Source organism: Falco cherrug, chromosome 5, assembly GCF_023634085.1.
Source record: "Falco cherrug isolate bFalChe1 chromosome 5, bFalChe1.pri, whole genome shotgun sequence".
In the NCBI taxonomy this organism is placed as follows: Eukaryota; Metazoa; Chordata; class Aves; order Falconiformes; family Falconidae; genus Falco; species Falco cherrug.
The window spans coordinates 24,837-46,561 of NC_073701.1; the positions used below are offsets into that span (position 1 = coordinate 24,837).

The 21,725-nt window shown below is 43.0% G+C and overlaps 1 gene segment (V, D, J or C); it reads left to right on the forward strand.

Annotated features, from left to right (window-relative positions):
- The first annotated feature begins 2,090 nt into the window (after nucleotides 1-2,090).
- Nucleotides 2,091-15,759, forward strand: LOC102056033 (T cell receptor beta constant 2-like). The segment is given in 5 exon segments: nucleotides 2,091-2,211; nucleotides 11,324-11,659; nucleotides 12,048-12,065; nucleotides 13,153-13,259; nucleotides 15,436-15,759. Coding segments are annotated over 5 exon segments (492 nt in total).
- The last annotated feature ends 5,966 nt before the right edge of the window (nucleotides 15,760-21,725 follow it).

Here is a 21,725-nt window from a genome sequence, read left to right on the forward strand (position 1 = left end):
AAGTGAAGCCATTAAAAATCAATATGAACATGTTTACTGCAGGTACTTGGTCATGTTGCTGACTGTGTCGACCTTTTATGTGCCAAGATTAGGCCAGGATGGGCAGCGCATGCCCCAAATCCGAACTGCTTTGTTCATGTGCCTGTCTTCCCTGTATTGCCTCGGTGTGTGCTGATGCATACACCCTTACTAACACAGACTTTTTCCTTTCGTGAGTTACATCACATCTGGACAAACCTATGGGGGGAAAAAACAGTTTTGTGTCTCCATTTAGTTACATGTAAGGGAGGGGCATAAAAGTGTCCTTTTACTGCCAGTCCCCACCCCCTTTGGACAGTCTCCAAAATGAAGGCGTGCTCTTACTCCTAGATGAAGCCTTTCCACAGTCAAGGTCGTGGGCACCCAGGAGAAGCCTTTATGTCTGCTTCCTGCAACGAGGCAGTCAGAGGAACGCAAACACAAGGCCTCAGCATCCCACTGCCCTTCCTTTCAGAGCAGTTGTGGCAAGTGCAGCCCAGACCAACATGCATATTCATAGTCAGGCCAGGCTGCAAACAGAAGCACCAGTCAGAAGAAAGCAAATCACGCTTAATGCAAACCAGTTACTGTTGGCTTGAGGTTTGGTTACCATCCTGGGGAAGAAGGAGAAAGAGTGGGAAGGAAAGCAGCATCAGCAACATCAGGAAGTTACTAAGTGAAAAATAAATGCATTTAAAACCAGCTAGTAAAAGAAAAAAAACCCCAAACACCTACTTTTTTTGTCATCAGGAAAAAAATGTAAGGATTATAAATTCAGATACACAAAAAGGTAGTTGGACTGCCACACAGAAACAGCAGTGGCAGAGGAGGGATGTGGCCTGTGGTTCCCATAGCTGACTTTCATGGTGACTGGGTGACAAAAATGGGAGGGCAGAGCCACGAGTGGGATTGTTTTTGTACAAGGTTATATCGTTGTGGGGACAACTCACAATGATGCATTCCCCAGGAGGCCTTTACAAAAACCCTTATGTGCATAAGCCTCGTGGGAGTGTGCTAAGACAGCTACAGAGGACTCTGCAGCACATCGGGCACGCGCTGTCTTGGCTTTTCTTGACAGACCTGGTATGCTATGACTTAATGGCACCATCTGGGAACTGATCTTGCCTTCTCTGGAAAACAAGCCAGGAGATTCTGAAGCACTGAAATAATTTTCAGCAAACCATATTGACTGCAGGTGGATCTGAACCCTATCAGAGTATGCAAAACAGAGAATTAGCATTTTTTTCTGATGCGATAATGTTTGCAATAGACCACAAAATGGTTCTTTATTAATGTGGTACAAGTGCTAGAGAAAGAATTCTGACATGCCACAAGTATCTCTCATTTCACCAGAAATCTGGTGGGGGTTTTCTCTCTTAAATAAGCCTCTGGTGCCCGTGGACTGACTTGTACCTGTGGCTTTCTCTAATTCTGCTCCACACTGTCACTGTGGTTCTCCCTAATGGATATCAGGTGTTTGCCTGAGACCAGCCAACTGATTCTTCTGGGCTGCCCTTGTGTGGGTTAGTTTTAACCTCCCAGAACATTGAACGGGATACAAGGTGGCTGGCCTGCCACTGAAGGGAGAACAAATGGATTTGGTTTAGCTCAGTGTCACAGAAAGCAAAAACCCTCTATGAAAAGGCATGCGACTGTGGCAACCACAAAGGGTATTATTTGATTATTAACTCCACGAGTTACAGAAATGGAGGCTTCACAATGCTTAGAGTACAAGAGCTCTAAGGCTCTTACTCTAAGAGTAAGGCAGCTCTAGTTGCAGAGGAATTCTATTTCTAGACGATGACAGCCTCTACTGCTTTGAGTACTTTTACATGGTTTCTACAGCTGCAAAATGACCAGAGCAGCTAATACCAATGAGATAATATGAAGATTAGAGACAGGCTGTAAAACAATCTGAGGTGAAATGTAGACAATAAAAATAAGTATCAAAAAACTCTGGGAAATGCTTTTATAAATGCTGCAGATTATACAGTGGGATTTCATGCTGGTTTTCTACCAAAGCCCTTCAGACAGAGACTGAAAGTTCTTTGGGATTACAGATACAGTAAACATTGCTTAAGCTTCTCCTTACTAAAGTCAACTGCAGTGCATCCCTTTTCTTAGCTTATGGTACGACACTTCGTCACTGTGATCAGCAGATTTTTGGTGATGGCACAAAACTTACGGTAATGGGTAAGAAATCTTTGTTTTCTCCTTTAAGTCACTTCAAATCCCAGGTCTTCTCTTTAGAGAACTTCAACTTTATTCTCCCTTTCATTGTTAAACTGGTGTTCTCCTGATGAGCTAGTAACCCAGCCTACTTTGGAGAATAGACTTTTAGTAGCTTAGTAGTTGAGGTGAGGACGCACATTTTACTTTGGAGAACTGAATGAATACATTTTCAGTGAATAAAAAGTTGCCCTTAGAAGGAATTAGGATGAGGAATGGCTTTAAAATATACGCATAAGTATATTGTCTTAAGGAATGGACATAGCAAAAATCACTGTTCCCCCAAAGTATAGCTATTCTCCATAATGTTATTTTTCCTGGGGCTACAGGTGATTAAGGACAAGTCAATGAAAGGCTATCTGTCTGGAAAGAACTGATTTTCAGTTACACTTCGGACAGGTCTAGAAAACAAAATCAAGACTCTACAAATGTGAATTACTTTGGATCTTTTCTGGGTAGTGTGGTAAAGCATGAGTTATCATCTCAGATAACTGGGAAAGGCAAATAAGTGTACTAGCATTTTGAAAAAAAACAGAGCCCTCAAATAAATACTCAACCTTACCATAAGCCATAACTAACAGCACTCTTTAGCTGTTTAATTCCTTGTTGTTAGACAAAACAACTTCCCACAGCACAGCAAGTTTTTTCCACAAAACAGGCTGGTCAGGATGGTAATAAATAGATCATTTAGGACAATGGCCTTACTATCTCAGAATAGATGCTAAAAGGCTACTGAAAACCATGGAAACAGGATAAGTGGTTCATTTCAAATAAAAGTAGCTGTCAGGGTATGTTTCTCTCTCTGCCGTGCTTCTGGATGTGGACTCTTTCCAAATCCAGGGGAAAACAATGCTGCTTCTAATGCTCTGATAAATGATGGTGACCTCTTCTTGTGATCATCCTTGAGTCAGAAGAATTGATGCCTCAGGCTTTTGTACCACTTGTACCACACCGTTCCACTGCAGAATAAAATGATTATAAGGGATAAAATCTAATCTCCATAGGAAGAATTGGGTGGTCAGCATGTTTTTTGAAATCCAGTGTGAATCTGAGGTGCCTGAGTTGATGAAAATCGATAAACTGATCCCTCACTGACCATAGTCAATTATGCAGCTAACTTTAATATCCATAATAAGAGAAGGGGGAGAATAAAGAAGAGACTTCCTTCCAGGGAAGGAGAAAGGAAGAGATGTTTAGGAACTGCTGCAATGGAGAGAGTGGGCCAGGGTCCTGTATTATATATCACAAATTGTTTTGTAAGTGAAAAAAGATTTATTTGACAAGAGAAGACTGGAAAGCAAACGAGGATATTAAGGAAATAAGGATTTTAGCTGAAAATAAGCAAAGATAATTACTCTGTCTGCATATGGGAAATATTTTCTAATAGTACACCTAGATAAATAGATAAGTGTTCTCTAAAGAGATGGTGAAAGTTACAACAACCAATTCGCCCAAGCCTGAGGCAAAAGGGCTCTGGAAGAGGTATTACTGAGATGTATCTCATCTGGTTAGATGCACAGATGGAGTGGTGTTCCCTTAGAGACCTTTCTATTTTTTTTAGGGGACCATAAATTAATGTTCTTTGTGTTTCTTCTTTTGCCGATAGTGCATGAGGTTAGCCCACAGGCTTGGCTCAGAGGACTGAGAGTAGAGGAGAGGTTTTCCTGCAGCTGCAAAACAGTGTGAATATGACAGACAGCACTTTGGCAGTGGGACAAAACTCACAGTCATAGGTAAGACAGTAGTCAGATCTCTGTGATATATGTGATACTGGTTTAGGGGACAAGAGCATTCTTAATTAACAGCAGAATAATGATCATTTTTCATACAGCCATGAGGACAGGATTAATACTTCACTGGTTGCATATTAAAATTAGATGTGCTACCATCGAAGTGTAGAACCTTCAGGCATGTATTTTGAGATCCCTGTGTCTGTTGCCTTTGTCTTTCCCTGTTGAGAACTTCATGAGGGGAGAAAGTAAGAAATAATTCTGTTTTCTCCCATTCACCAAGAAAACGTTAGAGAGGCTGGAAGTGAAAGATCTGTCTTTGGTCTGTAAGCTTTTGCAGCTCATCTCTACAACAATCAAAAGCAACATTTCAGAGACAGAGCCCAGATTCTTGTGTCTGCTGGATCAGGCAGGGAAAGTGTAGCCTTGCTGGTGCTTTGCTCCCCTCTCCAGGGATGGAAGGCAGGCTACCTAAAGTTGCTTTGGAACACTGGCTTCCTCTAACAGCCCTTTTCATGATTTCTAATTCTCAGAAAGGACTGCATTCTTTTTCTCTCTGTGCTCTTTTTTCCTGTACTCCTTGTCTTTTTCCCCGTTTGCTTTCTCTGCCTGCTTCCCTCCCAGTAAAGGGTTTAACATCACCTATATTGGGGCATTTTGTAATCATGGAGCAAAGTAAGCTTTTCCATCTACTACTGCCACATCTGAGAGCAAACTGTAGCAACACAGGCTGGTGCATGCTCTGTTAACCAGTGCCCTTTCAAGGGATGGAGTGGCTGGCAAGCAGGGTGCAATGGCAGTGTGGGCTGTAGGCTGGCTGTGCACAGCTGTGCTTTTTAACTGCGCTACTGACTGTTGTAAGGACACTTAACCTTTGGAGCTGACACTGTGCTCGGAGTTACAGGTAAGTAACTGTGATTAACCAGACTGTTCAATGCAGAGGACACTTGGAAATTTCCCTTGTGATAGTGATACGTAGCATATACACAGATGATTTTTAAAATGACAGTAGAAGTGAAAGATAACAAGAAATCATGAAACTAACCTTGCCGTGATGGGAATAGAACTGTGGTACTTTTCTCTTAGGTGGGTGAAGAATATGTGACAGAAAGTGCGTGAGTTTACCCATTGAGGTGATGAAACGTTGTGCCTGTGTCTGCCGTGGACACTGGAAAAGCAGAACAGAGCTGACAGTTGATAACACTCTCTTCTGATTGTCTCTGCTCTTGCTTGTACCAGTTTCAAGAATGCTTACTCTCTGGCTTTCTTTGTCTTTCCAGTAGTTTTATCATTCTTTCTGTCTGCCTTTTCCACTTGCCTTCCTCTTTGAATTGTTTTGGTTTAGTTTGTTAAATCTCTCTCATTTTTCTTTCGTGTCCTCCCTGTTTCCATGTCTTCACTCATTAGCCACCTAGGCTATGAGCCAATGAACTTACGTCAAAGATACTTTTAGAGTAGGAAAAAAATTCATAAAGCCAGCTACTAGAAGGCAGCAGTAGAGATGATCAGCCTCTCCTTATATCCACTGGAACAAAAGCAGAGCAATGCCAGCCCTTCTAGGGAGTTATCTTCATCACCTCTTCTGAAGTCTCTGCATGCTCATGTGTTTTCACAGAAGGACCCTGGGGATCTTTGTAGAGGAAGCACTGACAGTCATGATTAAAAGCTGAGAGTCAACACTAGGGCTTAGGAGTCAAGATCTATGCAAGATAAATTTTCTTCTAACTGCTAATTCTCTCTGCCCTTGGAAGGAGGGCGTGATCAGGAAGAGCATGTACAATTTATAGTGCTATCGCACCAAAAACCAGTAAAAGTTTTCTTTTTGGCTCCAGAGTTCTCTCTGCATTTCTATTTCCATGTTCATCTACAGACCTGGTGGATATATCAGTCTAGATGAGTAAAAAAGGTGCTCTAACAAAGTATATTGAAAAAAAAATATGGTGGGTTTTAGGGTCACTGCCTAGCTTCCGAGTAACATCTCATTGTGGCCTTGTACATCCTTTTGACTGTAGAAGTCTGTGGTTTTTAGTCTTATATGTAGGTATTAAACACTTTTGGACTGGAGACAACTTTTGATTTGTGAGTGTATAGAATCTTGCATCGTTTTGGTAAGATGTATAGTCTAGAATGAGGGCTTCTGATACCTAGGATAACCTAAATTATAACTAACATAAGAGACATTTCATAGTCTTAAAAGAAGGTGGAGAGTTAAGACCTAAAACAAAACTTGTCCCAGGCAAATTCAGGTTACCTATCTAAAGTGTTCTTCACTTCATACAGTGAGTAAGATTAGCTCCTTCATTTCAAGTCACCCTGTAGAGGGGGCAGGGGTCTGGGTGGGGTATCACATGGCAGTGTGACACTACAGATGCTGCAGAACATTGCAATAACCATCATGTCTTACTAGCCTCCAGGAATGTAATGCAGGCAGTGGAAGATGCTTGTGCCTTGTAACACAGACACTTATCTATTAGTACCATATTACAAACACAGGGCTTATAACACTACGGGGTACTTTTCTGCTGACCTATTTGCTCAGCTTCTTGCCAGCTTTCCTATTGTTCTCACAGAGATAATACTAGAAATACAAACACTCATGTATTTCTCTAGTCAAATGTTTTATGTTTTTGTGTAATGACTGAGGACACATGCTTTCAGCTTCCTTGTGTCTATGTACCTAATAGATATTAATTGCCTAATAGACAGGTGTTAAAAGTCCAGCTATATCATATATATATTATTATTTTGTATACCAGCTATGTCAGGAGTCTGAGTGATAAATACATTTATCACCATGTGATAAATTCTCAGTTAATTGAAAGGCTTTTTATAGATTTTCCCAATACCTCTGTCAGCTTTTGTTCTTTTTTTCATCATTTTACATTAAAAAATGGGATTCACTGGAAAATATAAAACTGTCTTCCCTGCCTGGAGAGAGTTCCTTAAGATCTACATTTTCAGGGGTGTATGGAACATGGTTCATCCACCTCAGTCTAAGGAATGCTGGTCAGTGAGAAACCCACAGGAAGCTGAGCTCCCAAGTGTGTCCTAGCCCTAGGGGAGATAGGATCAGTTCACGATCAGTTTAGTTGTGTATGGGAAGGGTAACTTCTTTTGCATCATCCTGCTTATATTTATGCACTGAGATTTTATTAATGAAAGGGAACAAGTTGTTCTTACATTCTCATTTAGACACTGTGACCGCTCGCTCAGCTCGTGTTGGGTTTGGCTAACAGCGCATGCTGAGGGTTGCTGCACGCCTGAGCAGCGCCTCGGGCCAAAGGGAAGCACCAGGTAGGCAGGACCGGTGCCCAGAAAGAGCCAAAGGGCCATCATATGGCCGCTGTCACCGGCAGAGTGCTGGCTCCTGCCGCCCCTGTCTTCTGTCTGGCCTTTTCTTCAGAACCTGCTAACTTACGGAAATGGTATAGATCAAACCTCCAAGGTGGAAAGTATGAAAACATCAGCTTACGCAAAAAAGCCTTTGAAGCACATCCAACAGCAGCTGGATGCTTCCTGGTGTGGTACAGGGGATGCCTGCACCGTGATGGAGGAGGAAGGATGAGGGGTGAGCACCCTCCCCATCGGCTAAGTCACTAAATTCTTTTTCTGATTTTTTTTCCTCCTAAGTGCATAAATTAAAGAATTATGTGTTATAGGTTATGAAACCTTATACCTTGAATGGTGAATAAGTGAACTCATGAGACAGACTAGTCTAGGGAAAAGGGGATTGAGCTCCTGTTTGTCATGTTTGTTGCATTTCTTAATGAGCTTATGAAAAAAAATTTAAATCACAGAGTACGTTGTCCTGGAAAGTTGAGAGCTCCAAACAGATGACATTTGATTTGATACCTCTTCAAAATATGGAGTATGTCCTAATGCTGCTCTATATGCATTCTTTTCTAGACATGTTTGATATCTTCCCTCAAGTCAAAGCAAAAAAAAGGGTAAATGGTACATGAGAGGTTGTTTTAGATATTGAAGATTTTAAAACCAAGGCTGTAAAGAACATTTTCACTACTCTGCACTGTAACGGTTGTTTAATATAAAGTAACTTTGTTTTCTCCTTTCTTTTAGAGTATCTGAATGCAAGTTTACCTAGAAGTTGAATAAAAAAACATCCTTTAGCCCTACTAATGGTAGAAATTCAGCCTAGCTGTTCGTAAATCATCTTATATAACTGCAGAAAAAAATTCATTTATTTCGAGTCTCTTATACTTGCACTTGTTTACATATCCGAATTTATTTCATTATATTTACTTCCAGCTTCATTATTGTTCTAGGTTAAAAGTGTAGAAAAGTTTGGAGTTTGATTAAAAGAAAAATGATTGTGTTCATATCACATGTACATCATTATAAATACATTCCTATAATCACACTGTTCCCCAATTTTTTTGAGCTTCAAATAAACAGCTTCAAAAGCTTGTGAAGTGAAGATAATAAAGATTGTTCGGTGGTTTCAAGTATATCTGTAAAAGTTAATAGTGTTAAGGCTATGGAGAAGCCCATGTGTATCTTAGTTGTGGATGTTTATTACTGGTTGTTTAAATTTCTGTGTCTGTCTCTATGAAAAAGTCAAGACACTCAAGTTTAAAAATGGAGCAGTAAAGTTCTACATGTGCTTTAGCTTATGAGATACTGTTCTCTTGTAAGAAGTACACCGATTACCAACAGAACACGACCATAAATATGGGTGTTTGTGGACTTAATTCTTATTTATGGCTCCCTTCTTCTTTGCCAGAGAAGTGTCTTACAGTGAGTGTAACTAACTGCATGAGTTCTGCTCTCAGGGGCGATAAGAGTAAGGAAATATGATCAGGACTGTTGCACAGTGAAAGGTGACCTCAGGAACAGATTATGCTCATCAAAGTAGGAAAAAGTACTTATACATATATAAGTAATATCACTCAGATTCCGCCTACCTTTCCATCCGTGTCTGTTTGCAGAACCAGCTTCTAGTTCATTTTAGCCAGTATGCAATAAAACTTTTGGAATAAGCTGAACAGTGTAAAAATGGATAGTTGTGACAATATAGAAATAGCCACATTCTTTCTTTCTTTCAGGAACAAGCACATTTTGAGTGCACATATCCAATATATAGCTATATCTGTCAATTAGAATTACCTTAAATATTGTCAGTTTATGCCTCTATCTTTTGGCATCATCAGCCAGAAAGATGTCCCCCTCTGCCCATATAGTCCTGCTGACCTCATTAAATCCAAGCAATGTTTCTGCAAGTTGTGGCCCTCACTTTATTCACTGCCTGGCTACATCTTATTTGTGTATTAGAAGGAAGCAAAATTGCTAAGTCTAACTCTTTGTAGAGTCAAATGCTTTGGGCTTTTTTTTTTTTTTTTAATCCATGGCTAAGATTGCTAGCAAAGAAATTAATTTTGTTTGGTGGTCATATGTGAGGTTTTGGACAGAGATGTCAGAAAGCAAATTCTGCTGTTAAATACATCTATCACTGTGTGATAAAATGACAGTTTCAGGCTGGTTTTAAGGTTTTGCTGGCTTGCCTTCTTTCCTTAGTTTTGCAGTAAAGTGTTGAATGGTTAACGAGCAGTATCTTCTTCTCAGCAATGTGTGGCAGCCAGCATCCCTCAGGTTTTACTTGCAGCTGTGCTGTTATGCGTGCTTCTTCACTTATATGGCAGTTTAGAGATGTGTAGCTTTTGCTTCCACTGCAAAGTCTTTATTAACTTCAGTGACAGCAAATGTACTCGAACCAGTATTTTAAATGTTAGGTATTGCTCAAGCGAAGGACATGCAGATACACTTGCTGGATCTCAGTCTGTAGTGTGGCAAGTCAACTAACCTTACCCTTTCCTTGAGTTTATGTTTGGGTATCTCTTTATTTAAGCCTCCATCTAGTGCTCTTCTGATTGAGACAACACATCTGCCTCCTGCCTGTGGTCTTTGCAGTTTTGTCTTCTCCCTCACAAAAGTAGTTGCCCTGTTGATAGACAAGACATCTTAGCTTTATGCAAACCTTCCTCTTCTGCTATTCCACTGATAATGCTGTCCATTCTCCCACTGGCTCTCCTTAAAGCATACACAAACCAGTCTATTAGGCAGAACCAAAGGAGCAGTAGGCCTGCAACATGATTGATGCTGGTAGTTAAAAGAGGAGGCAGACTGTAACAAGAGTTGGGATCAGCTGCTCAAGGAATCAGTGGTCCTGCAGGGCAACATGTTCACAGCTCCTCAGTACTGTGACATGAATAACTAAGGAGTAAGAAGATCTGTGCACCCAGTGGTCCCCTAATCATTAAGTATGAGGCTGAAGTATATTTCTAGTTGGAAGGGACCTACAACGACCACCTAGTCCAACTGCCTGATCACTTCAGGGCTGAAAAGGTTAAAGCGTGTTATTATGGGCGTTGTCCAAATGCCCCTTCAACACTGACAGGCTGGGGCATCCACCACCTCTCTAGGAAGCGTGTTCCCATGTTGGAGCACCCTCCTGGTGTAGAAGTGTTTTCGAATATCAATTCTGAGCCTCCCCTGGTGCAGTTTTGAACCATTCCCACGTGTGCTATCACTGGATACCAGGGAGGAGAGCTCAGTGCTCCCTCTCCCCTTGCCCTCTTTGGAAGTCACAGAGCGCAGGGCCACCCCTCAGCCCCCTCTGCCCAAGCCAGGAAGACCCAGTGCCCTTGGCTGCTCCCCATGGAACGTGCCTTCCAGCCCCTCCAGCAGCTCTGTTGCCCTCCTCGGGATGCGTTCGAGGGTCTTTGCAGCCTCCTCACAGTGTGGGGCCCAGAGCTGCCCCCAGGGTGGGAGGTGAGGCCACCCCAGCACTGAGTGTAGTGGGATACCCCCCCGGTCTGGCCGGTGACGCTGCGGGTGCTGCACCCTGGGGTGCGGCTGCCCTCGGCTGCCAGGGCTCACTGCTGGCTCCTGCAGGGCCCGCTGCCCGCCAGCACCCCAGGGCGCTCCCTGCGGGGCCATGGCCGGCCACTCTGCTCCCAGCTGGTGCTTGTGCCTGGTGTTCCTCTCTCCCGGGCGCAGAATCCTGCATTTGTTCCAGTTGGATTTCAGCCACTGGTGACTGCCCAGTGCTCCAAGCTACTGAACTCAGCAGCGTAGGTCCCAGCGCATGCGGGCTGCCAGGGCTGGGGAGTTCCATGCCAGTGGCTGGGCAGACCAAGCCTCTGAGACCAGTCTCTGGGACCCCGAGTGTCCTGGTGTCTACCTATCTAATAGAAATGAATTCTCTGATACGTAGTTTTTAAAAGGCCAGTTGTATTGGCAGTCACACAGCACAAACACAGCACAATTTTAAGGAGGTTCTGATTGAAGACAGTAATGAGGGCTCTGGGCCGTCTTGCTTTCTGTTTCAGGGAAGGACAAAGAAATCCTGCCTCCAGCTGTGGCCATCTTTTCCCCATCAAAGCAAGAGATCCAACAGAAGAACAAGGCCACGCTGGTGTGCCTGGCCTCTGGATTCTACCCTGACCACCTGAGCCTGGTCTGGAAGATGAATGGTGCTGAGAGGACAGAAGGGGTGGGGACAGATGAGTTTTCCACACGGAATGAGAGTACCTACTCACTGACCAGCCGGCTGAGGATCTCGGCCCAGGAATGGTTCAACCCTTTGAATCGGTTTGAGTGTGTGGCCAATTTTTTTAACAACGGAACACAGGAATCAATACACAAATTCATCTATGGTGATGCTGGTGAGTAAAAACTGTGTATCGCCATGCTGTACAAACTAGAAACCACAGAACAAGAGGGTGTGGGTTAGGATGTAAAGCACATCTATACACATCTTCCATACATGACGGTGTTATAGCACAAACATATGTAAATATGTAGGTATTTTCATATGTCTCTTCGTATTCCTGGGCCTCCATATCTACATTATCATGGTACATCTATAAATTTTCCAAGTTTTCTTCAGATTCATCGCTGAGAAATCTCTGTAGTATAGTAAAATTATAACATAGTAAAATATATAGTATAGTAAAATGAATCAGGCAGTATATTGTAAATTGTAAATTCTAAAATTTGTGTTCTCTTTGCATTGAAGAGAAATGTGACTTTCAGATCACTTTTGTCTTTCAGGTTGTGCGCTCACAGAAGGTATGTGTGGGTTCTCACAGGAAAATACCTGTATGTGTTTTAATTCCAGTTTTACTGATGCTAAGTACAAGGTGCGTGAGAATTCTGCTACAAGAATAATTGTACTTCCTCATATAAGTTATTTGTATGTTAGATAAAAAAAAAAAGAATAAAAAGACTTTGGGAGGGTTGTATTTGTACACTGTATGTAGCTATGCTTTGGGTCTTTTAGCTTTTTGTTATGATTCCCTCTAGAAATAACAGAAGAAATTGTGGAACCTTTCTATAGAGTGTAATTTGCTCTTTTCATCGTCTTCTCCAGTCCTTAAGAATTCCTTCTGCTGGGAAGCTGCTTGCTTACCCATGAAAGAAAAAAATCATACTTAGCCAAGGGATTATGACATCCAGATTCAGCACACGGAATTCTGAAGATTTCTAACTAATCAGATTCAGTCAATCTATCAATACTTCTGGTTACAAGCCACATTCCCCCCCAAATGGCAAGGATATTCATATTAAAAATCATGTCTCTTTATATATACATATGTACACACTCTTTTTTTGACCAGCTTCTTTAATGCTTCAGGAATCTTAAGGCTGAAGCAAGATCAGACTGGTGTTTCAATGCTACTGCCATTCCTTAAGAGCAAAAAATCAACAAGAACAAAATTTCTAGATACCATGCTATTCTGGGCTGTGTAAAACTCCCCTGATATATCAGCAACACTCACAAGGACAATAACAAGTGAAAAAAATTCCTGCCTTCTGATTCAGCTTAATTCAGGTTCGTGAGAAGCGATTCTCGTGAGCAGCCTTGTTTTTCAGTAGGTGTGGCAACATGACGGTTGAACGTTCTCACTCAGGACATACTGTCTTAGCATAAAGCCAACCTCTGTCTTTCCTATTCTTGCTTTCTCTCTTGGTTCTTTGAATCACAGTGTCTTTCCTCCTCCCCTGCTATCTCATGGCAGCAGAGCCATTAATTTGACTTCAGTTTGTTTGTGTCGTTCAGCTGAAGGTTTCAAGGGTTTTTATTTGATTAAAACTACATTAGGTTTAGTCTCTCATGATGATGATAACTCAATACACAAATGTGTTGCATTTGCAGAGTCCTACTTGCGGTATGGAAATTCCCTGAAGCTCACCTACCTCATTCTCTGTGGCAAAGCCTTGCTCTATGCGGTTTTGGTGAGCAGCCTGGTGTGGGCAGCCCAGGTAGGCTAGTGTGGTGCTTGAGGGCTGAGCTTCCTCACTAGTGTGGGGGTCAGTGGGTACAGATTGAATTTGTTCACCACTGTGGGGTTGTTCTCTGTGTGCTGTGCTGGGCTGTGTGGGGGTTAGTTCGAAAACCCACAAGTGATGAGTTTTCCATTATTGTTTCTCCAGAACTCCCATAAAAACGATGCTATCTAGCAAAGAAACTCCTTCTCAGAATACTCTTTAAACACATGGATAAAGACCAGAATTAAGGACAACGTCTCTAGAAAGTAAAGAAGGGAAATATCAGATATATTTTTCCATAAGCATTGAAAAAGGACTCATGCCTGCAGTGAAAGTAATAAGCAGAGTTTTTGAGGAGATACGTGCGATAAATCTGAACAAAGATTTACAAAGAACAATGGGATAAATATGAACAAATGGGAGAAGTTTAAATAACTACCAGGAAATGACTTTTATCAGTCAGTTTCTTATATATAGCCAAAAGATATTTCCAGTGTGGGTAGTAGAAGCCTCAGCACTTGTTCCTTTAAAAGCAGGACTCAGAGATGTATTCAAAAAGTGATTGGAGCAGATGAGGGTGAGTATGAACACAATCTCAATTATGGTATTGTGTTTTTGAAGGATACTGGAAGGAGTAGGTTTGTATTTTACTGGATCACAATCAGAATCACAGAATAGTTTTGGATGTAAGGGACCTTTAAAGATTATCTGGTCCAACACCCCTGCCGTAAGCAGGGACATCTTTCAGTAGACTGTGTTGCTCAAAGCCCCATCCTACCTAACTTTGGACACTTCCATGGATGGGGCATCCACAACTTCACTGGGCAACCTGTTCCAGTGTCTCCCCACCCTCATCATAACAAATTTCTTCCTTATAGCCAATCTAAAGCTACCCTCTTTCAGTTTAAAACCATTCCCCTAATCCTGTCACTATAGGCCTTGTAAAAAGTGGCTCTCTGTCTTTCTTGTAAGCCCCCTTTATAGATTGAAAGGCTGCAAGAAGGTCTCCCTGGAGGCTTCTGTTCTCCAAGCTGAACAACCCCAATGGCCTCAGCCTCTCTTCATAGGAGAGGTGCTTCAGCCCTCTGGCCATTTTTGTGTCCCTCTTCTGGACCCTCTGTAACAGGTCCATGTCTTTCCTGCAGTGGGGATCCCAGAGCTGGATGCAGTGCTCCAGGTGGGGCCACATGAGAGCAAGGCAGAGGGGCAAAATCACCTCCCTTGACCTGCTGGCCACTCTTCTCTTGATGCAGCCTGGGATATGGTTGGCTGGCTGGGCTGCAAGCACACATTGCTGGCTCATACCCAATTTTTCATTCACCAGTATCCCTAAGTCCTTTTCTGTAGGGCTGCTCACAATAAATGCGTCACCCACTCTGTACTGATGTTGGGAACCACCCTGATTCAAATGAGGGACCTTGCACTTAGCCTTGTGGAACTTCAGGATGTTCACATGGGCTCACTCATCAAGTCTGTCCAGGCTGCACCACTCAGCTTGGCGTCATCCAGAAACGTGATGAGGCTGCATTCACTCCCACTATCAATGACACATTGCTGAAGGGATTAAATGGTATCGGTCCCAATATTGACCCTGGAGGGAAACCACTGATTGCTGGTTTCCACTTGGACATTGAACCATTGACTGTAACTCTTTAGGCACAGTCATGTGCCAATTCCTTACCCATATAACCATCCACCAAACCCATATCTGTCCAGTTTAGCAGCAAGAATGTTGTGGAGGACCCTATCAAAGGCCTTACAGGAGTCCAGGTAGATAATGTCCATAGCTCTTCCCTTGTCCACAGATGCAGTCACTCTGTTATAGAAGTGCACCTGATTAGTCATCTAACACACAAAGTTATGTGTGAAGATATTAATTCAGTATGTAAGTAAATAATTTGTACAGGTTAAGATACTTCCTTGGTACCGAAATGGGCGAAAGTGTGGAGATACAACATGGTCATTTCTGTTAATGTTCTCAGGAGACACAAGAGCTGGTAAACCGATAAATATGGTCTATTATTTCCTAGATTATTTGTTAATTTTGTTTTGTTTTTTTGTTTGTTTTGTTTGTTTGTTATTACTATTATTATTATTATTATTAATAATAATAATAATAATAATAATAATAATAAATTATACCGGTTTGTTCTGTTTTGTTTCCTCTTAGGCTGGTGGCAAGCTGTGTAGGGAATAAATGAAGAGTCCTCTTCATCACATCAGCAGGAACACAGCAAGTTACTCTGCCGACCTTTCCATAGCAAAGGATCTATGCTTCTGTCTAAGAACTTCTGAATATTATTTCTTAGTGATTCTCTGTCCCCATCCTGCTCTTTCCACTTTATTGTAACCACTGCTGGGTTTTCCCTGTATTTCCAGATCATATTGTATCATATCACATAGAATCATATTTTTAAAACTAACACCTTCTTAATGCTCGGAGGCTGAGAACCCAGCTCCTTGAATTGGGAATAAAGTTTTAGCTTCTTTTACATTCAAGAAGTACGAACTGTTGCTTTTTAATTTGCTCTTTTGTAGCAACAATATCCTACAACAGAACTTCCAGCGATGTATAGTATCATATGGAACTCACAGTAAAGAACATTCACTGACAATCACTGTAGGAATAGCTCCTCTGTTATGAGAACAGTAGAAGGCTGACACAGTGCTTGTTCTGTGTGCCTGCAGCAGGAGGGGGGTTGCAGGCTTCAGAGCACGCTCCAGTGCCAGCAGCTGTGAGGGCGAGCACTGGGGCCAGCAAGCGAGCAGACTGCATGCCCAGGTTTGGTTTCTGGGTCACCCTCAGGGTCCAAGAGGGTCCCAGTCCATGCAGGCTGCCAGGACCGGGGAGTTCCATGCCGGTGGCTGGGCACACCAAGCGTCTGAGATGTCATGCTGGGACCCTGAGTGTGCATGTGCTGTGAGTATCTGTGAGTGAGGGGCTCTGTGCTGGGACGAGGAGTGGGGCTGCAGGTCTCAGAGGCTCACGTGTCTGCATGCCAGTGTGTGAGGGTACCAAGGATCAAGGACCAGCTGCTGGAGAGACTGAGCATCCAAGGCCAGCTACCGGGGGAGTCCACGCTGTGGTTGTGTGTATATGTCCCACTAACAGACCTTCATCCTGATCAGCCAGTGGGGGCACAGGATGACGGTCTGTTAGTGCCATCTGTGTTTGCATGAATGTTTCTGTCTGTACTGATTTGTGTGGCTGGCTGCTGGGGTGTGGGGGTGTGTGTGTGTGCGCACGCGTGTGCGTGTGTGTGTGTGTGTGTCTGTGCCCGTTGGGAATAGATGCTCAGCCTTGCCAGTGAGTGGACCTGGGGAAAGGCAACAGCCTCGCGCTATCGGGCTATTGGGTTCAGTAAGCCCAAATAATAGTTAGAATTCAGGATTCACTTCTAGCCCCCTTAGAGTATTTAGGACATTAACAAACCCATGCCTACTGCACAGAACTATTTAGATGGGTGGTGGCACATTTTGTCAGCATTAGGAAAAATACACTTCCTATACTTCATCTGAACTTTGTCAATAGTTTTTGTGCCACAGCAGTTCAGAATCTGTGAAGATGGGTCCAATCTTAGACTAAATGAAGAAGAGAAAAATGTGTGTGGATGGCAGAAGGGGTGATCCTGTGGGTTTACAGCCATGAATTTACTGGGTGCAGAGGGATGAAGAAACTACAAGTCTTTAGTCTTCTTTGGTATTGCCTGCAATATCATGCATGTTGCCAGCTGGGAAGTATGGAAGCATCTGCACAATAGCACAGCTCCCTCATTCATTTATTATGAAATGTAACTCCCACGCTATTACAGAAGGGCCTCACTGCTACCTGTCTCATCACAGAAGCTAAGTACTAAATAGGCCATTAAGACTGAGTCGCTCATTTGCTCATAGTACAGAAGCTAAAATAAAGATAAATGCGAGTAAATGAAGTTTAGGCAGCTATTTGTACAAAAGAAAAAAGTTACATATTTCAGAGTGAGAATTAAAAAAAAATACATTTTTTTAACTGCTACAAAAAAGAATAACTGACAGCACATGTGAAAAGCATTCCACCTATTGTGTACTCCTGTTTAACACTCCTAAGGCTCATCAGAATGTCCTCCTGTACCTTGCTCACACTCACCTTAATATCTGATTGGGGTGCTGCTAGTGGTTTTATATTGCTAGAGGATAAACACACTGTTACTTGACAAGGATGTGAGAGGATGATATAATGTGAGAGATGCAGGAAGGCTGTGCTGTGGAATGAGTGATGCAGTTCTCTTGTAAGAAGGAAGTAGCAACATGTTTATTGATGTAAAAGAGCGATTTAATAACATTTGACAGTAAATGCAACAGCTTAACATGATTTGATGGCAAGATGCACTTGATTTTTTACTGCACAGAGGACAGGGTCAGGCAGAACTGTCAGGGAGACCCTTCTGTCCAGTCACAAGGTTCTGAAAGGACCCCCTTGATTTCCAAACTCCTTGTCAGAGAGGAGTCCGGGTGCAGCTAGATCCAGACATAATCCCAAACTTGGTCAATGGTTTATATCTAAAGGATTATATATGCACAATGAATCGTTTATGCCACTTAGCTAAGATTTCAGTTTAACATGCTGTTAATTACTTTCTGAGAATCTGTTGTGGCAAGGAGCCTCTCAGCCTTCAGCAGTACCCTTGAGAGGCGTCCCTGCTCAAGGAGGTGTCCTGGCGTGCTGCCCACTGCCATGCAGGAGAGCTCAGTGGGCCCTGGGCTGCCCACAGTTCATGGGGTGAGATAATGGACCTGTAGTCATATTTGCATGATGACTATGGCCTGGAGTCTGACTAGAGCTGGCTTGAGCCTGACTTTGACCGACACTGTGGTCAGGTGGGTGCATTGTTCAAATTAACTGTTGGCTAATTAATAATTGCAATTATTTATTGTATTATTAATTATAATCATTAACAATAACAAAACAACAGTTGTGTTGTTATCTGTCTCCCCTGAATCCACTTTGAGTCAGATGCGACCATCACAAGCAGGCGCATCCATTCCATTACAGCTGCCACTGACAGTTATTACTTGAGCATTTTTACAGGGCGGGGTGGGGGATGGGGGGTGGAGAAGCATACCACCACAGGCTGTGAAAATGAAAGTTTGACTGCTATCAGAATGTAACTGTGGGAAGAAGAAAAGTATCAGACCAGAGCTGTTGCTGAACTGAGTTCAAAAAGGCAAGGGAAGAAGTCTTCACATTCCCAAAGGTCAGGAGTCTTGTCCATTCCCATCTTGTGATACCTTTATTGTGACAATAATGTTGTCCAGACTGGTGGATCTGGCCTAGAAAGCATTGCTTTAGTTCCTAGGACTTGTTCAGAAACACTCCTGAGAAGAAGAATGAACAGTATAGAGCGCTGTTGATCTTTGATTAAACCATATGTTAATTTCTTGGAATGACTTGTGCATAATTTAGGCCCATCTTTGTGGTGATGAAGATGATTGAACCACCCTGGATTATGGAATAGCTACAGGTGGTATGGAAGTGCATCTGTCCTTTATTGTCTCCAGCCAGTGGAGTCTTGCAAAAGAATAAACTGGACAAATGTCTCCTTTTCTTGGAAAAGAGAAACCGTGAGCAGACCTCAGGCTGTCAGGAGCTGACATCAACAAGCCAAGGCCTATAACAAAACCAGTTTGGACACTAATTTCAGAGATCCAAGATACAGGACCGAAGGCATGACTAGAGATAAGCCACAATGTGCATATGAGGGCTCCATCCAGAAGACAAGCTACTTACAATATGGGCACAAGGTCCACTCAGGAGGCAGCAACAGAGGCAGGGCTGGATACAAGTACACCTACAACAGAGATCAGGGAAGAGCTGAAGGCCCAGGTCTAAGCTTAAGTGGAGATCCTGGGCCCATGGGCTGAGGGTGAAGGTCACAGATGAGGGTGGTTGGGGACACTGGCACACTCAGGCCCTAACAGCAAGTATCACAGAGATAGCCTGCCTGAAAGTACTGCTCAGACAGAACGAGACTTTGACTACCTCTGTCCTGTTCTTTCTTGGTGATTCCAAGATGTACTGAGAAAAAAAGCACAGATCACCATTGTCAGAGTGCCCTACCTGAGTGTTCCAGACTACATCTGTTAAAAACTTTACATACTTGTTACGTACACAGTGGAATGCTAGAAGGTGATTGTCACCCAGGTAACAAATGCTGAGTGGCTTCAGATAGGAGAAAGTCAAAGATACCAGCCTGGTGTGGCATGACTGGCAAGGCCAATGTCGATCTACTCCAACCATCTCAGGTAGAGAAATATTTGAGACAAGAGCTTCTCCAGACAAACACATTAATGAATGTCCAACACTGTAGAAGACGGAGCCTGAGGTCCACTTAAAATCCAGGTGACCACCCTGGACTTAGGCTGGAGTAAAAGTCCTGCTAACCTGAGTCCAGGGTGCTGGCCACAGCTGCACTGAGGGGTTTGATTGATGTGTTTGCTATACACTGTGCACACATGCCAGAAATCCTAGAATAACAATTGCTACCTACTCACTAAACCCAGGCCACTCCGTAAATATATTTTAGTTTCTATGTCATGCAGTGGTATTTTCTTCTTGTGACTACCTCACCTCTAAATCACCCCATTCTCAGCTCTGCACTGTCCCTTGTTAGTGCACCCGGGCTGTTTAGCTTCCTACCTGTATGCAGCATCACTAGGATGTGCTCATTCACATGTCAGTGTCTCTCTAGCCTCCAGCCTGTCACAGCCATCTCCCCTTCTTGTTTCTCCTCAGATATAAAGACAGGATGGGCTTGGTCAGTGGTGGTAGGTCACAGGAGACAGATAACACAGTATAACTCTGCATAGAGAAGTATAGGAGCCCTTCTGTCTTTCCAGGTGTCTCTGCAATACAGACATGCAACACAGCCAAGACCACCTGTCTTCTAAAGTTCAGTGTCTATAAGCACAGGCTGGCCTTTTGTTTGTCCTCACTCACTGGTGGTGAAGCTGAAGGAAACACTGGGTTTGCATGAAGTTCAACCATTGTGGGAACACTGGTGAGACAGTGATGCATTCCTTCAGGAATGAACCCTTAGAGAAGGGATAAAGCCTGAAGCTTACTCTGAGATCATAATCCTGAAGAGTGTGCCCAGCAAGAACAGATGGACCAAAACATAGAGAATCTTCTCCTGATATGCAGAAGTCACCCACATAAAGCAACCTTTTTTTTTTCCTGTAACAACATCCTGCCAGTGTTCCTGCTTGTCTTCCTGTGGGATGGCTTCTAGACTATGTTGCAGATTGTGTGTGTAGAAATACATTTTGCTCAGTCCACCACTGTTCTATATATATTTCCACCATTGCAGACAGCCTTAAGCAGGTTATCCTCTGGGCAGAAACTAACAGGTTTATGGTCATTAATGAGCAGCCACATGCCAAATATATGGCTTCACGCACTGTCTTTCTTCTCCCACATATAGGCTTCCACACTGCAAGATTCTGTCCGGTTGAGGGATGAGGAGAAATTAATACAATATCATAATGAGAAAAAAAATAGTAATTTCAACACATTTACAAACACTCTTCTTGCTAGAAGAAAGCACCATTTCAGGTAAGTGACTTCTAGGAAGGAGGCTACCAGAAGGTCTACTGTATCTCCCTCTCATTCCTGTTAACCCCTGACAGCACAGCCAGCAGGATACTCCTTAGTCTGCTTCCCAGTTTCCTATGAAACAGCACCTACACCAATTCTTCCGGGGAAATGGATTCTGTGGCCTAGGTGTTAGCTGGCATTCCTGCAGGGTCTCTTGTGAGTGTCAGCCCTGGCACCATCTTCCAGGATGACACATCTCCCTCCTGGATTTCTCACACGGGATGTTTATATTGCTCCCTCCCAATTTTGTTTTGGAGAGGGCTGTATTTTGGGATAGTTTCTGTAGGGTTGTGGTACATACTCAGCAGTTCGGTGCTGGGACCCAGGTAACAACAGTGGGTAAGGAAAAGAAACCTATGCTTTTAACAAATACATGACACTGGAATATTATTTTTTTTTAAGAAATCTTTTGTATGAAAACTGGGCAAAAAGGAAGTTAGGGGAAGTAAATGCAGGGCAGGTGAGCTCCAGGAACTCAACTCTTCTTTAGCACAGCGTAGTGATGGCAGAAAGGGGTGGCAGTCACTGTTCCTGCTTTCATTTACAGAAGGTGTCTCAGATTGAATCTTGACACTAAGACTGAGAACAGGACACAGAGAGAGATGGAAAGAGCTACTTCCCAGACAGGTTGGATTCACTACATACAGTACCCCTTGGAGCAATATACCATCTGTTTCAGCATATTCTTCTGCAAAAGCACAGTGTTTTCTAACACAGATGAGAGCAGAAAGGTCTCCTCTGTTGTGACCTCATGAAAGGCAGGATATGGCATGACACCATACAGGGTTTAGGTGCAGTTGAGAGCTTACAGTGGCAGACAGTTCTGG